Genomic DNA, 16,374 nt, shown 5'->3' with positions numbered 1-16,374 from the left:
TGGTCGCTAGAGCATTTTTCTTCAGTTATCTGTGCATAGATGTATTTCTGTGTGGAATGATATGGAAAGAAAGGTTGCATTGCTCTGCAGAAATGGATCAGCAAGGAGAAGAAAACGACCAAGCTCAGCAGGCCCAGACGCCTGTGACGACGAGTCCTTCTGCCTCCAGCACGACATCTTTCATGAGCAGCTCTCTGGAGGATACGACGACCGCCACCACGCCAGTAACCGACACTGAAACCGTGCCTGCCTCGGAGTCACCGGGCGTTTTGCCCCTCAGCCTTCTTAGGTATGGGTTGCGTCTCGTAAACGGTTCAGCTAGTTTGCCGTCATTTTGCTTCTTGCAGTGGCATGTTTTGAAGTTAGGTATTCATTTTCTGAAAATACGTATGAACAATTTTAATAAATTGTGAGGTAGACTAGGGCAGTGCGTGAGAAGCAGCATGCAAGCCCCTCTGGCTGAAATCTATTTCCTCCCTAGTCAATTTAAGCCACAAAATTGCTTTTCTGGCCTCCTGCCCCAGTATTTAAGATTGGTAAGCTATTGGTTCCACACTTAATAGTGTTGGGGCACTTCGGCAACAGTGCAACTGCTTCTGGTTCAGCAGTCACGGTTCACTTTTTATTCTGCTTCTTTTAAAAATCTATTTTAAGGTGCTTTATACTGTTTTTATTTTATTTTATCTTGTTCACTGCTCTGAAATTTTGAATGGGGAGCAGTATCTAAATAAATAAATTAAATAAAACTCCTTTTGAGGATAAAAATGACGTGTTCAGCAAGGAGAGAACTGGAGGAGGAAGTGGGATGCCCAGAGAGTGGGCACTGCTGTTGCCTGGCGTCCATATAAATCCCCTTGGTGGTGTGCATCTGTTCCTAATGGCATTGAAGAGTCAAGTATTCAACCTATTTGCTGGCAGGCCCTGCATTGCTATTGCTTTACCTTTTTCTTCCTTCCCTTTTTAAAAAGGCAAATGTTCTCCAGCTACCCAACGACTACCGTACTTCCAACAAGACGGGCGCAAACGCCTCCGATATCCTCTTTGCCAACGTCTCCCTCTGACGAAGTGGGCAGGAGACAGTCCCTCACCTCTCCCGACTCTCAGTCTGCAAGACCTGCCAATCGCACAGGTAGGATCTCACCACAGCTTTTGCCCAATGAGTGGCTAAGAGCCACCTGTGATGCAGCTCTCGCTTTCTGTGTCGGCTGTGGCTTGACTGTTCAGAGAAGTTATTGGAAATGCAATGCAAGATGCATTCTAAGGGTGCTGCTCATTCACCACGAATTCTTCTTTTCCGCAACCCACAGCTTTGTCAGACCCAAGCAGCCGCCTTTCGACTTCCCCTCCTCCACCTGCCATTGCTGTGCCGTTGTTAGAAATGGGCTTCTCCCTCCGGCAGATTGCAAAAGCAATGGAAGCCACAGGTAATCGGTCCGTCCGCTATTAAGAGCTGTGCTCTGCACAGTTCGGTCTGAAAGAGCATAACTCTAAAGTTTAGCTAAATGTCTCTCCTTATGTGCCAGGGAGACCCAGATTCTGTGCTTAGGGTAAATGATGTAAGCAAAAACTGGCTTAACTTGTTTTGCTTCCGAGATTCACTTTTTAAAAATCATTTATACCAAAGTTAGCCCTGTTAGCTTGTAGTTACAAAAAAAGGTAAAAGGGTAAAAAAAAATCAAGGTTTTCCTTTGAACAATGCTTAGTCCAAGAATTTGTGCTTTCTTATCACAGTGAGTGCACTACGATTTAACATGTGTGCCCATTCCCAGCCAGGAAGCTGAGCTTCCAGCAGGCTCGTCTCTTTTATTGCTCCTAGCAATACTGTAACAAGCCAATTACCCTTTAGTGTCTTATCTTCTTCCCCCCCTTTCTTTTTATCTAATAGCTTCTAACTTTGACAAGACCAAGTGGGTAAAGAATAATGGAGAATGGGAAGAACGCTTCCAAACCAGGAATAATAGCCCAGGAACAAAGAGAGGAAATAGTATATGACCATCCCTCTTCCCTCCCCGAATGCCATTGATAAATTCCTTCCGATTTCCGTGCATGTTCAAGCTTTTCTTTGCACCTGTAAGAGCTGGGAATTGGCTTCCTAAAGAGCTGAAGGCAACACGCTCTGCTTCAGCTATCAGGCAGCAGTGCTGTGAAGTTTCTCGAAGCGCTTTGTCAATGGACTTTTGGGAGTTTGCTCGCTTTACCGCCAATTCAATAGAATGTGCATCATTATTTGTCTCTGTATCTACCTACCTCTTATAATAATCAGTGATTTAATTGTAAGGTGAGATGTTTCTGCCTTTCTTAGGTGCAAGAGGAGAAGCGGACGCTCAGAACATTACTGTCCTGGCCATGTGGATGATAGAGCATCCCGGGAACGAGGAAGATGAAGAGCCTCAATTGGAAGAAACAGCTGATTCCCGCCACGGCACTGTAGTCTCTGGGGGCAGCGGGAAGTCGGGTGACCAGTGTTACTTACAATCTCCTGGAGACATTCCTTCAGCCGATGCCACTGAAATAGAAGAAGGCTTTAGTGAAAGGTAAAATGCTAGTTTCTTCATATAAGCTAAGTTGCAGGGAATGTCCAGCTTCAGAGGAAATTTTTCTCTGAATATCAGTTGCTGGGAAGCAATAGTTGAAGAGGGCTGTCGTGCTTTCATGTCCTGCTTGCGGGGCAGCTGGTTGGCCACTGGGAGAAGCAGGATGCAAGCTGTGTTATGATCCAGCAGAACTGTTAGTACTTCTGATGTTTCTGCTGAAACAGTTCGCGGTCTTAAGAGACATGACCCCAAAGGAAAGAATAAGTGGAGGCTGAAGGAACAGGAAACTATAGAATTCAGGTGCGCTTATTTTACATAAGATGAAAAAGGAAGGCAGATCTAACTTGTATATATTTTAGTAAAAGGAAGAGGAAACTTAAGAGAAAATGTTGGGTTTTTAGTCATTTCTTAAGAAGAGAGAGAAGGAGTATGATGAGCTAGAGAGGAAGAAGGCTCTGTATGAAGAGAAGCAGAGGAAATGGTCAAGATAGGACCTGAGGTGCTTCCAGATGAGGCTTTCATTGTGCAGTTGCCCTGCCTCCTTCACGGACATTTACAGGGGCTCCAGGCAATGTCATCTTCTATTTGTGACCTTCCTGACTTTTCTCCTTGCTTGTTCTGGTGTTTCCCCCCCTTTCTTATCACAAAAAAAAATTTGTTAAGGCGACAGGTATGGAATCACTGCACAATACCTTTTGATTGGTAACACTAGGAGCTGCCTGTCTGGAACCACCCATAGAAGAAAGTTCTAGAATATTTCAAGGCGAAACGAGAGAGAAATGTGAAAAAAAGAGTGCAGGAGCATAATCTGAGATGAGGGGGCAGAAGGCTAAGAGCTTTAAAAGTAAGGAGAGGTGATTTTAAACTAAATATGATAATCTGGGTGGATGCTAACAAATGCCCACCACATTGTGATTGGTTAGATCCAGACTTAGGCATACTTAAAGTAGACCCATTGAAATCAATGAGATTTTACTTCAGTAGCATTGATTTCAGTGGCTTTACACTTGTGTATGACCAAGTTTGAATCTAACCCAGTGTTCCTAAATTATTGTATATATTTTCAGCAATGATAATATGGATCATGCAGAAAACGCAGCGTCTGGAAGTGGACCCACTTCTAGGGGTCGGTCAGCAGTAACCAGGAGACACAAATTTGATTTAGCTGCTCGGACGCTGCTGGCACGTGCCGGTAGGTGTCCCCAAATGTGCTGCTTTGAATGAGACTGTTGTGGGTTAGACGGAGAGAAATCCATTTCCCCCCAAGAATCAAAGTCATAGGGACTGATTTAATTCCAACCCAACTGTGTACCTGTCTACAGTTGTTACCCCTCCCTCATCCGTCTCTCCTCCCACCCCCCCACGGTAAATGAAAGGCAGCCATTTTTGCTTTTGCAATGGTATTTGTTAATTTTCTCAGACTTGGGATAAGGCAAGATATAAATATTTACAAAAGCTGGCCTCTTCCGGGTAAAATAAAACACTGTACTTGGAGAGAATGTTATTGTGGGGTGAATCCTTTCCACTGCGGATGCTGTGGTGGTGGGACTCCAATGAGAGAGGCACAGTCTGTAAAGTGCATCACAATCCCTTCTTAGATGTTCCATGGTATAAGTGTGTTCCGTTCAGTTTCTCTCTCCCCAACACTGCATCTGTTGTGACATCTGTTTTGCTCATACCTAATCTTAGTGGTAGCTAGAACTTGCTGCTGTTATTTACCTGCAAAATAAAGTATATGGTTTTCTTCTCTGGTTTAAGCGGGATTGTACCGCTCTGTACAGGCCCACAGGAATCAGAGCCGGAGAGAAGGGATCTCTTTGCCGCAAGACCCTGGAGCGTTGTATGACTTTAACTTGGACGAGGAACTGGAGATCGACCTGGATGACGAAGCCATGGAAGCCATGTTCGGGCAGGATCTAGCTAGTGATAATGACATTCTGGGAATGTGGATCCCAGAGGTATTGGATTGGCCTACCTGGGTGTGTGTGATTGCAGCTGGGGCTGCTTTGCTTACTACTTGTTCTTTACAAAATGAAATAACATTGTGCATTGCTAAGCAATCGTATATTAATATTGTCACCAAGACTTATTTGACATCAGAGATAACACTGAGGGTGTGGGATGCTGGTAGGTGGGGGATTCATCCCTGCCGTGCCTTCCCCATTGTGGAAGCCACCACATGGGTGAAGTGTCTGAGACTGTGCCCTCAGCTGAAGGAGCCGCCCCTTTAGCTGCTGGCTCGGTCAGGCAGTTTCGCTTGCCCCGAGTCCTCTGCCCAGTAAGGGAAGGGTGCAGGGCAAGCAAAACAGCTTTGCTGTGAGCAGGCTTTCTCCAATGGGAGAAAATCCACAGACAGCGAAGCTGGCTGGCAGGTGATCCTCCTGATGCAATTGCCAGGGACCAAATGATGCCAGGGGGCGTGGCCACGCTCTTTTACATCATGGCGACACTCCCCAAAGTTATTCAGTTTGCAGAAAGCTGGGTGGGTGGGGTCATTGCCCCCTCTCCCCCCTCCCCCCAATTTGGGTTGCACTCGCCTGCCTTCAAAGAACCCTCCAGTGGGTACTAGGAAGTCCACCCCATTTACCCCAGCTATGGATCTGGTCCAGTACTCCCAGAGGCCGCAATGAAAAGTGGCACTCCTTGGAAGGCACAAACAAGCTCACACAGCTCAATCGTGACTGCAGGTAAAAATTCCTTCCCAGCCAGATTAACTGGCAACTAACCTTTGTGTATAGCAATGTGTAGTGAGCAGGGCGAGAGCCATCGATCCTGAGAAGGAAGCTGCTGGCTATGCAGAAGACGCATCTGTCGCTCTCCCCCCCCCCTTCCTGTACAGCAGGAGCCACAAGGTGGGGGGAAGCAGGGACCCAGGCTCATCATGAGAGAAATGGAAAGAGCTGCGTTTGTCATCCCAGTAGAACCAAACATGCATATATGGGCAACATATTAAGATGAGTACCGGGTGGCAAAACTAAAATGCAATGCAATAGGAATGATCCAGTGTGTTCATTGGCACTTTTTTAAACTATAAATTGCAGGCAGGGTCCTCTCTTGAAATGAATGGGAGTTTTACAAGAGCACATCAGTGCAGGAGACATTCCTTGCGGATTGCTCACGCTTTGTGATGTTTTGGCAATTTTGCATGCATTTGCTAAGTTGCTTCTGTTGTGGGGTTTAATGTGACAGTACCCACTTAACCTGCTTTTCACGTTTGGACGATAAATGCACCCGCCTACAGTGCCACAGCAGTGCTTTGCTGCCACTTTGGCTTCTAGTAAACCAAGGGTCTTTGGCTGTGCATCTTGATTAAGGACCTGAAAAGTTTAGCCCTTGGACTCCTAAACAAGTCAGATGCCGTAGTTGAACAGTAAAGATGCAGTTTATTCCAATGGTTGTTATTGTGCTGGCCTTGATTTCGCTCTATTTTGGTTATGAGTTGGGTTCTAGAAGTCCCTCTAATTAGAGGTGATGGAAAAAACAACGGAGCAGCGTTGGCAGAATCCTGGGAGCTTTGGAGCTGATCTGCACATTTTACAGAATGAGGAAATAGACTGAACGACATCAAACCTCACGAGGTGGAGGTCATGTTTTTTGTAATGCTCCCCGTGCAAAATGCTCCCTGCCTGTAGGAAAGAGAAAGAGGCTGTGCTAAACCTTTCTTTCCGATCTGCAGATTTACTACATGGAGGGTGTTGTCTTTTTTTTATATGGGTGAGCGTTCAAAAATATGATCCTCTTCCCTGCAGTTTGAAGTGGTAGAATCCAGATTTCTACCACCACAGTCTACTTCCTCATTTTGCTTAAATATATAGAACAGTTCTTAGTTTAAGTGTCCAACCCTTGTGGCTTTAAGGCAAAAACTTGAAAGCAGATCTGCAGTTTTTGCTAATATGAGGGTGGACTTAGAGCCTCGTGTGGCGCAGAGTGGTAAAGCAGCAGTTTCTGCAGCTGAAACTCTCCCCACGGCCTGAGTTCGATCCCAGCGGAAGCTGGTTTCAGGCAGCTGGCTCAGGTTGACTAAGTCTTCCATCCTCCCGAGGTCGGTAAAACAAGTACCCAGTTAGCTGGGGGAAAGGTAATAACGGCCGGGGAAGGCAACTGCAAACCACCCCGCTATAAGGCCTGCCAAGAAAACGTCAGCGAAAGCTGGCGTCCCTCCAAGAGTCAGCAATGACTCAGTGCTTGCACGAGAGGTTCCTTTCCTTTTTTAATCCAATTAGCAGCACTTCTCCGTAGTTTATGGGGCCTCTTCTTCTCCCCCAAAGAGACTGAATGCAATCAAACATGTAAAAACTATTTGTTCAGCTGTGCAAATTATGTAGATCATGGAGTTTAGGCATATGCAGGCCAGTTTTCATAACTTATTCCTCTTGGAAAATTTGGCATGTGTGGCCGGAAAATCTGGTAGATTTTCGGAATTTTACAATAAAAAAGCACATGCAGTTAGATTCCAGATATGAGCTGCTGATTTGCGTGCATGCAAAGTTAAACTTGTTCACATGGCCAGGTTGTGATATTGCCCAAATACTAAGCTACAGGTGAGAACTGTTGATTTAGCTGTGGATATATGACAGTCCTCTGAAAGAAAATAAGGATACTAGATTTTTCATATACATGAAAACAACTGCATAATTGTATTGTGCAGCACGTGTGTGAATCTGAAGACAGGGAAGAAGTAGTAGTATGTGAGCTGTGCGAATCCAGTGTTGTCAGCTTCAATCAACACATGAAGAGAAATCACCCTGGCTGTGGGCGTAGTGCAAACCGTCAAGGCTATCGTAGCAACGGCTCCTATGTGGATGGCTGGTTTGGTGGAGAATGCGGCAGTGGGAATCCTTACTACCTCTTATGCGGTAGCTGCCGAGAAAAATACTTGACCTTGAAGAGCAAATCTAAGACATCGGCCTCAGAAAGGTACCAGAGGCAATGTGGCCTGTGATATTCCCTCCTGAAGGAAAGGACCATTTGGGGTTGTCTTTGATTCTCAAAGCACTCATTGTGAAGAGTTGAACTTCATGAGCTACTTTGGTGCAGTTGCTAGATGGTTAGGTTCGGAAAGCTCAGTTTGAAATCTACTCACCAATGAAATCCCACTGGGTGGCTTTTGGGAAGTCAATTACCTCTACCTGGCCCACCTCACAAGAGTACTGGGAGCATAAAATGAGAGACCCCACCCCCATGCATGCCACCTTGACGTCCTAGAAGGGCCATAGCTCAGATATTAAGCCTGTTCTTTACAGGGAGAAGGCACCAGGTTCACGCCCTGACATCTCCAGCTAAAAGGGTCTTGGGTTGCTTGGCTGGAGAAAGACTGTTGTGTGAGATCTTAGATAATCCAAGGCAAGATTGACCAGTGGTCTGATTCGTGAGAAAGCCGTATCATACGCATAGACCACGAATAGCTGTTGACAACCAGAGTGGAGGATGTTCACCTAGATGGACCAATGGTTTGTCTTGCTATAAAGGGGCTTCGTTTGGAGGAAGAGTAAAGCTACGTAGTCAACGCAACCAGTTGGCAATGTGATTTGTGCCAGAGCTGCAGATGTGAGCAGCTGATGGAATCCTTTATAGCTCCCCCTCTGGAGAGAACTATAAAACGGCCACGTTTTAACATGTATAAAATGACAATAGCTAACGATGTAATCTTTGCTTGAGATGATGGAGTATTTGATTGTTGTCTTCTCCTTTGGGTGCAGATACAAAGGGCAGGCCCCTGATCTGATAGGAAAGCAAGACAGCGTCTATGAAGGTACTTCATTATGTAGGTCTTTCTAACGACACCAGCGCCGAGTTCTAGTTTTGCATTAAAATATTATACCTAACCACAGTTTACTTACCTAATGCTAGAAGACTGGGATATGTTGGATGTTGACGAGGACGAAAAGTTGACGGGCGAAGAGGAATTTGAAATGTTGTCCGGACCCCTCGGGTTGAACGATCGCCGCATTGTGCCTGAGCCCGTTCAGTTTCCGGATAGTGATCCGCTGGGGGCCTCTGTTGCCATGGTCACAGCCACCAACAGTATGGAGGAAACACTGATGCAAATAGGTAAGATTGATTGGTCGATTGCACTTCTAAATTGCCCAGTAGCCCCAGTTCTCTGGGTGGTGTACAGTACATTAAAGACATAAAAAGGCAATAAAACAGTGAATAAAAACAGCACTGCATAAAACTAAGATAAAGCCACCAGAAAAGGGTAAAAAAGCCACACGTGGCACATAAAACCAAAGAAAGACCAGCAGCAAAATAAGTGTGTTAATGACCTAAAAGCAGTTCCTAAAATGCCTGGGATAATAAAGAGGGGTTTCCTCTAGCACTTTGTTTGCAAGGAAGATTGGTGCTTCCTTCCTTTCTTTTTGCTGCTGCAGATTCGGCAGCTGTGGTGGGGTGCAGCCCCCAGTGGGTTTGGGGGTGGTAATGCTGATTTGCCCTGAACCCTGGAAATTGCCCACCCTTGGCTAAGGGCATCTTATTCAAGGTGACTGTTAAAATATTAATTTGCCTGGGTGTCTCATAAATCCTCATGCTGTGATGTTTCTCTTTTTTGTTCTCCCCCCACAAATACAAAGGTTGCCATGGCTCCGTAGAGAAAAGTTCTTCCGGCCGAATTACCCTGGGGGAGCAGGCTGCCGCTTTGGTAAATCCCCACGACCGTGTTATGGCCTTAAGGAGGGTGACAGCAGCCGCTCAAGTCCTCCTGGCGAGAACAATGGTCATGAGAGCACTCTCGCTCCTTTCCGTCAGGTGTGTCAAGCTCTAGAGGATCCAGTTTAAACTCCTAACTGATGCTTTGATTGATGGATGGTTTGTTTTGTTATCTGAAAAAACATCAAGTGCAAAATAGTTCCACTGAGTGGGTGTCAGGTTTTGGGTGGAGTAAAATGGTGTATTAGAGGGTCTATTTCCAGGTTGAAAGCAAACTTTTAAGATGTATACACATATTTAAGGTCAAAATACAGCTTTTCTAAATGATTAAAAAAAATCATTTCTAAATATGAACCTTCTCTCCATATGGTATCATCTGTAGTCCAGAAACTGAGGTGCTGTCTCTGTTCCGCCGATGTGGAGGAACATTTTGTTTTATAAAGCTTTTAAAAATGGTAACTTTAGTGAGATAAGACCTTTGAACTGTGAATCTTTCATGTCTATGGTCCGTAGGAAGAAAAGTATTTCATTTTCCCCTCCCTCAACAGTGGGTCCAGTTGCAGTCTTGCAGCGGGGCTTGAGTCCCTGGGTTTGACTGATATCCGGACCTTGGTCCGATTGATGTGCCTGGCTGCCGCGGGGAGAGCTGGCCTCTCCACGAGTCCCTGTACGGTGTCTGGTTCTTCTGAAAGATCTCGAGGTGTACATAGCAAAATGAGCAAGCCCATTTCCTGCTTGGCTTATCTGAGCACAGCAGTCGGCTGTTTGGCTTCAAATACTCCAAGTGCTGCAAAACTGCTGGTTCAACTGTGCACCCAGGTAAGATCAACTATATTTTCTCTGCATTTTATTTTTCTGCTGTTAAATTTCTTCCTACCACAATATCGTGAGAAGTGGCAAATAATAGTAGCTGGTATATATAAAAATCTGAGATCTCTCATATTTGGCCTGGTGCAGATACACAAGGAAACTGGGGTTTATGGGACTGTGAGCAGACAGCTAGGATAAAGCTGTAGTAATAATAATAATAATAAAAATAATAATAATAATAATATTTATTTATTTGTTACCTGCCTCTCCCTCTGGATCGAGGGGGGGTACAACACAAATGCAAACATCATTTAACTAATTAAAACATTTAAAACTAATACATTATTAAAAACAGCACATTATTAAAAGGCAAATTTAAAATTCAACTGGGTAGGCCTGCCGGAAGAGATCAGTCTTTATAGCTTTCTTAAAATCCGGAAGACTGTTAAGTTGACGAATCTCTCCCGGCAGGTCATTCCATAATCTGGGAGCGGCAGAAGAAAAGGTCCTCTGGGTAGTAGTTGTCAGCCTTTGTTTTGTTGGCTGGAGTAAATTCTTCCCAGAGGACCTGGGTGTGCGCATTGTATGGGAGAAGGCGATCCCGCAAGTAGCCTGGACCCAAACCATGTAGGGCTTTAAAAGGTGATAACCAACACTTTATTCTTTGCCCGGAAACTAATTGGCAGCCAGTGAAGAGATTTTAAAACTGGTGTAATGTGGTCCCCCCTAGGTGTACCGGTGACCAGGCTGGCTGCCCTATTTTGAACTAGTTGAAGTTTCCAGACTAGGCACAGAGGGAGCCCTACGTAGAGCGCATTGCAGAAGTCGAGCCTTGAAGTTACCAGTGCATGCACTACCATCTTTAGGTCTTCCGACTCTAGGAAGGGGCACAGCTGGCGTATCAGCTGAAGCTGATAGTAGGCACTCCTGGCCGTCGCATCTATCTGGGCTGTCATTTGGAGTGACGGATCCAGAAGCACCCCCAAGCTGCGGACAGTCTTTCAGGGGGAGTGTAACCCCATCCAGAACTGGTTGACAGTTCTGTACTCCTCCAGCCTCTCACCATATCTAATCCCTCCCACTCCCCGGCCTCTGTATTGCATGAAGCTGTTACCAACCCCAAGCAGCTTGGTTTGATTTAATGTAGGCATTGGATTTGATTTTGGTTTGTGCTAAATAGTTAGCCGTACTTTTATGCATGTAGATATTAGAAAACAGGTCATTGTTTCTAAAAATGAGAACAGGAGGAGAACTATGGGCAAAAACGTGCCTTTCTCTTCATTTTATCTATTGAATAGTTAGGTTTCAGCATAATCCACTTTGCAACGTACAGGGACAAAATCTACACATCTCCCATAGGTAGCAATAACTACGATGCTGCTAACAATATTAGTCTTATGACACCAAACAAATAGGAAGTTCAAATAAATAACGGGGCATTTGGTATAAAAAGAATACAGTGTGCTAACGTTTGTTTGATATACAGAGTCCTGATTAGTAAACTGGATATTAATATTTGAATCATGGGGTTCCATAATGTCTCTTAACTTCTGAAACCCCCAACATAATAAGCAGTCTTGATGATGTTTATGGCTGGGGGAGTTGTGAACAGTAGTACCTGGAGAGGGGCTTAGTTTCTTCAAAGTTTGCAGTCTCTTCTTCTAGCGTTAAACGTTCATCAGGTCCCATTCGCCATAAGCGTACGTTAAATGCAAAATAATTGGAAACTCCTTTTGGGGGACCTTTATTACATATATGAATAAAGATAGTAACACACTTCCAGTCCCAAAAGCTTTCAGGAATATTTGGTCTACATAAAACTTAATCATTCCTTTCAATGTAACGTCCATGTTTACATTTGCATCTGTAATATACCTCAGAGTTTTTTTACTTTATCTTATATGACCATGTTCTGTACTAAATCTCCATATGCCAGCCTTCCTCAACCTGGGGCGCTCCAGATGTGTTGGACTGCATCTCCCGAATGCCCCAGCCAGCTGGCTGGGGCATTCTGGGAGTTGTAGTCCAATACATCTGGAGCGCCCCAGGTTGAGGAAGGCTGCCATATGCTGCCTGGATTTTAGTGGAATATTGTTTTCTTTTCTTTTTTCCTTTCCCCACTTTTCTTTTCTCTTTTTCCTTTTCCTTTTTTTGTTTCCTGTGTTGTTTTGTTGATTATTATTATTGTACTTCTTGCATATTTTCAATATTTTTTTTTAAAAAGGAAACTCCTTTTTTCCCTTGCTCCCTAAATTTTAATGAGTCATAATTTACAAAACTGATCGTTCGACGATCTCTGGCTTTATCTGTAATTACAGTGTCTTCCTTAATATGAAACATCTTAAGAACTCCCTTATAGGTGTTTGAATCTAGTTTTAAAAAAACTCTGTTGAAATGGTGTACATTTGTCTGTTTTAAAACATCTGTGTTGGCTATTACAGTGTTGCCTTTATTCCTTATTTTTTAGAATTTGATTTCAGCAGCAACTGGTGTGAATTTGACTACAGTGGACGATCCGGTGCAACGGAAATTCCTGCCAAGTTTTCTGCGAGGAATCGCAGAAGAGAACAAGCTTATAACATCACCCAACTTTGTTGTTACTCAAGCACTGGTGGCCTTGTTGGCAGACAAGGGAGCCAAGTTGAGGCCAAATTATGATAAAGCAGAAGTTGAAAAGAAAGGTATTTTTTCCCCTAACACGGTGTGCTTTTACTATGAGAACTGTAAATGGGAATTTTCTTACCGTTTCATGGTAAGATTAAGGTTGAGGAAGCTTCCCCTGTGTTTGTGTGATATTATTCTATTTCATAATATCACTCTTTTTTTTTAATGAATGAATGAAGAATTCCAGCTCTGTTGAAATGGGAACTCTGGCTTTGAAGATCTTTTATAAAGCTTGCTATTCTAGTTTGAAAGATAGCATCATAACCAAGCAGCAACTTACAATACCCCCTGCTGCTCATCCAAAGTGGAGATAGCACCCAGAACTATTCCCTAAACGTTTCTCTTTGCATTTGGGTCTTGCAAATCTGGTCACCGCTTATCAAAAAGGATATTATAGAGCTGGAAAAAGTGCAGAAAGAGGCAATCAAATTAATTTTTGCAGAATTCCAAATGGCAACGTAGCCTTAAGCATCCTGGCCTTTAAGACTGAAGGATGTTTTGGAGCATGTGTGGTGGTCATTTCCCGTCCGTTAGAATGCAGTGCTTTAGGGCAGTGCTGGGGTGTGTTGGTTTTGTGTCCACACATAGTCTCGTTGAAGCTGGAGCTGTGTGGGTCGGGTCATCCCTTCCCCCAATTCTCATTCGTTGTGGGGATTGTGGGTAATACTGCACCGCCGTATCTGTTCCTGGCACTCACCTGGGCATCATCTCATTGTTTTGTCTAAGCAGGTATGATTGCCCATTTGTATGCCCATCCTTCCTATGATCCTTCTGCTGTAGGCCCCCTGGAGCTGGCTAACGCACTAGCAGCTTCCTGCCTTTCTTCAAGGTTATCCTCGCAACACAGGCAGTGGGCTGCACAGCAACTTGTGCGGACTCTTGCAGCTCACGATCGAGATAACCAGACCAGCCCCCAGACCCTTGCAGATATGGGAGGAGATCTGCGGAAATGCTCCTTCATCAAGCTGGAGGCTCACCAGAACAGGGTAACCCTCTCTTCCGAATGTTTTCGCCGTGACTGTAAGATGGCATTTCTCTTTTGAGTTGTAGAAAACGTCTTATTTATTTATTTTATTTATTACGTTTATGTACCGCCCCATAGCTTTTTATATTGTATTTTGTATTTGTGCTTTTAGATTGTTGGTTGTTTTTATGCTCTTTGTGGTTTTAATTTTTGTGAACCGCCCAGAGAGCTTTGGCTATTGGGCTGTATAGAAATGTAATAAATAAATAAATAAATAGCTGAAGCTCTCTGGGCGGTTCACAAAAGTTAAAAACAGTGGACATTAAAAAGTATACAAAATTTTAAACCATCAGAAACATAAAAGCAACTATAAAAACAATGGTATCCATTTAAAAACAACAGTTCTGGGGTCCGTTAAAAACCATGAGTGGCTACAAAATTAAGGAAATAATGAAACAATAAACTTATAGCAAAAACAATCATAAAGAATAAAATGTGGAACACTTTTTAGAAGCATACACACAAAAATAATAATATGCTTATTATTTTTGTGTGTATGCTTCTAAAAAGTGTTCCACATTTTAATATATATATATATATATATATATATATATATATGTATGATTGTTTTTGCTATAAGTTTATTGTTTCATTATTTCCTTAACTTTGTAGCCACTCATTGTTTAACTTTTGGTTAAGGTGAGCACCTGTTGTTCATACGTGTCCGTTAAAAACCAACAAACTTAGCATTGTTAAATGCTGTTAAATGCCTGGGAGAAAAGTCTTGACTTGACGCTGAAAAGATAACAGTGTTGGTGCCAGGCGAGCCTCATCAGGGAGATCATTCCACAGTCGGGGGGGGGGGGGGACCACCGAAAAGGCCCTCTTCCTTGTTGGAGAGGGATTGCCCTCGGAGTGCCCTTGGAGTAGGCACTCGAAGGAGGACCTTAGATGTTGAGCGCAGTGTACGGGTAGGTTCATGTCGGGAGAGGCGTTCCATCAGGTATTGTGGTCCCAAGCCATGTAGGGCTTTATAGGTTAAAACCAGCACCTTGAATTGGGCTTGGAAACGTATAGGCAGCCAGTGCAAACTGCTGTCAGATCTGTTAACTTTTGGACTTGTCTTTCTCACGCAATTTAACCCCACCATCCCGATGACTGCTTGAAATGTTTATTAAACTGTTTAGCAAACCTGAACCACTTCATACTCCACATATTCCTCAACAAATATAGGGCCAGTTGTCCTGTGGTGTTTCACCTCACGCGTGCCCCAGTTTTCAATTTTTTAAAAAATACATTTAATTTGCTGCAAGCTATCAAGGATCTGTTTTGCCCCCTGTTGAAGTAAAGCTATCAAATGCCTAAGCTCATTGTGGTCCATTCTATCTGTAGGAATGTCTCATGTATTTACCTGTTGATAAATTCCACATTTTTATGGTTATATCTTGAAGAACACTGGAATAGTTTCGCCCCCCCACCCTGCACATTCCTGTATGTACAAAAAATCACGCAAAAAACATTGCAAAGCAGCGTAGTGGACCCCAGGAGTACATTTTAAAGGGTTAATTCTGCTCAAAGTTGGCCTTAGCTTGACCCTGGTGTTAACCTCTCCTAGTGTGCATTTGCAACATTTATTTCTTATTTGTAATTATATTTTGAAACGACAATAATAACCACAAACCTATTAAGCTATTGGGATACATTGGACTTCTGCCACTATGAGCCCAGAATTTCACCTAGACATTATTAATTTTTGGGTTTCTCTCATGTTTGCTCTTCCAGGGCTTCCTGATAGCTCCGTGAGAATTACCTAACTGGTATTAAAATAAATAAATAAAGTTAATATTGTGAGGTCCAACGTATCTCAATAGTTTTTGTGTTAGACTTATGTTTGTAATGTGATACCAATGAATTTATTTGTTACATTAACCTGGAGTCATTTTGAAAACAACCACGTCTTTATTTCCAGCTAGGGCTTTATCTGTCGGACTCCAGTGGTCGGTGGATAACCGCGTAGGAGGTTTAACATTCGATAATTGCATATTACTTGCATTTTGGGAGTACAGATATTTACATGTTTGACTGGCAGCTTTACAATCTTTTTGGTTGTCCCCCCCCCCTTCAGGTGATGACTTGTGTCTGGTGCAACAAAAAAGGGCTTTTGGCAACCAGTGGGAATGATGGAACTATCCGGGTGTGGAACGTTACAAAAAAGCAATACTCCTTGCAGCAAACATGTGTGTTCAACAAATCGTAAGTGATTCTATGAGGTGTTCCATTCAGTCAGCCTAAAATGCCAGCTTTGCAAGTAAAACTGTAGCTGTTCTGTTGCATGTTTTCACCCTTACATTTATTTTTCTCTTCTAATGTTTTGGGTACGGTAACCACCTTTCGCGGACAATTTCTTGTTAAGGGCAGAGAAGGCATCAGCCGCCCTCCCGTTTGCCCCTGCATTCTCTCTGCGACCCCCAGATACCGCTCCAGTAACGTCACGTTCCTTGTGCTGCAGCTCAATCACTTCTCAGCCTTTTCTGCAGTTTATTCATTTATTCAAACTATTTCTTGGCTGCTTGGAGATACCGAGTTGTGTATGTTAAGGACTTTGTTTTTTCTTGAACTCGGGGCATTTATTGTCTGTTTTATGGCTTATGTTCAGTTAATTGTTCTAAATTGCAATGGCCATGCAAATAAAATTTGATTGATTGATTGATTGATTGATTCTTGGCTGCCTTTCAAGGCAGAAGCCCTCCTAAG

At 43.6% G+C, this 16,374-nt stretch overlaps 1 protein-coding gene across 8 annotated transcripts in view; it reads left to right on the top strand.

Moving 5' to 3' along the window:
* Positions 1-16,374, top strand: part of HERC1 (HECT and RLD domain containing E3 ubiquitin protein ligase family member 1) — a 98,539-nt gene that overhangs the window by 61,944 nt on the left and 20,221 nt on the right. For 4 of the 8 annotated variants that reach the window (XM_063142687.1, XM_063142685.1, XM_063142688.1 and 1 more), the window contains exons 39-53: positions 91-289; positions 969-1,129; positions 1,308-1,424; positions 1,886-1,984; positions 2,303-2,534; positions 3,602-3,726; positions 4,293-4,513; positions 7,183-7,451; positions 8,234-8,286; positions 8,385-8,585; positions 9,107-9,281; positions 9,731-10,001; positions 12,460-12,673; positions 13,386-13,642; positions 15,746-15,873. In XM_063142687.1, the coding sequence (XP_062998757.1) occupies positions 91-289; positions 969-1,129; positions 1,308-1,424; positions 1,886-1,984; positions 2,303-2,534; positions 3,602-3,726; positions 4,293-4,513; positions 7,183-7,451; positions 8,234-8,286; positions 8,385-8,585; positions 9,107-9,281; positions 9,731-10,001; positions 12,460-12,673; positions 13,386-13,642; positions 15,746-15,873 (2,722 nt within the window). The remainder of the gene's footprint in view (positions 1-90; positions 290-968; positions 1,130-1,307; positions 1,425-1,885; positions 1,985-2,302; positions 2,535-3,601; positions 3,727-4,292; positions 4,514-7,182; positions 7,452-8,233; positions 8,287-8,384; positions 8,586-9,106; positions 9,282-9,730; positions 10,002-12,459; positions 12,674-13,385; positions 13,643-15,745; positions 15,874-16,374) is intronic. The other 4 variants (XM_063142686.1, XM_063142689.1, XM_063142691.1 and 1 more) reach the window with 4 other exon arrangements.

Source organism: Elgaria multicarinata, chromosome 16, assembly GCF_023053635.1.
Source record: "Elgaria multicarinata webbii isolate HBS135686 ecotype San Diego chromosome 16, rElgMul1.1.pri, whole genome shotgun sequence".
In the NCBI taxonomy this organism is placed as follows: Eukaryota; Metazoa; Chordata; class Lepidosauria; order Squamata; family Anguidae; genus Elgaria; species Elgaria multicarinata.
Note: the sequence above shows the minus strand (reverse complement) of the source record. Positions and strands in the feature narration are given on the sequence as shown.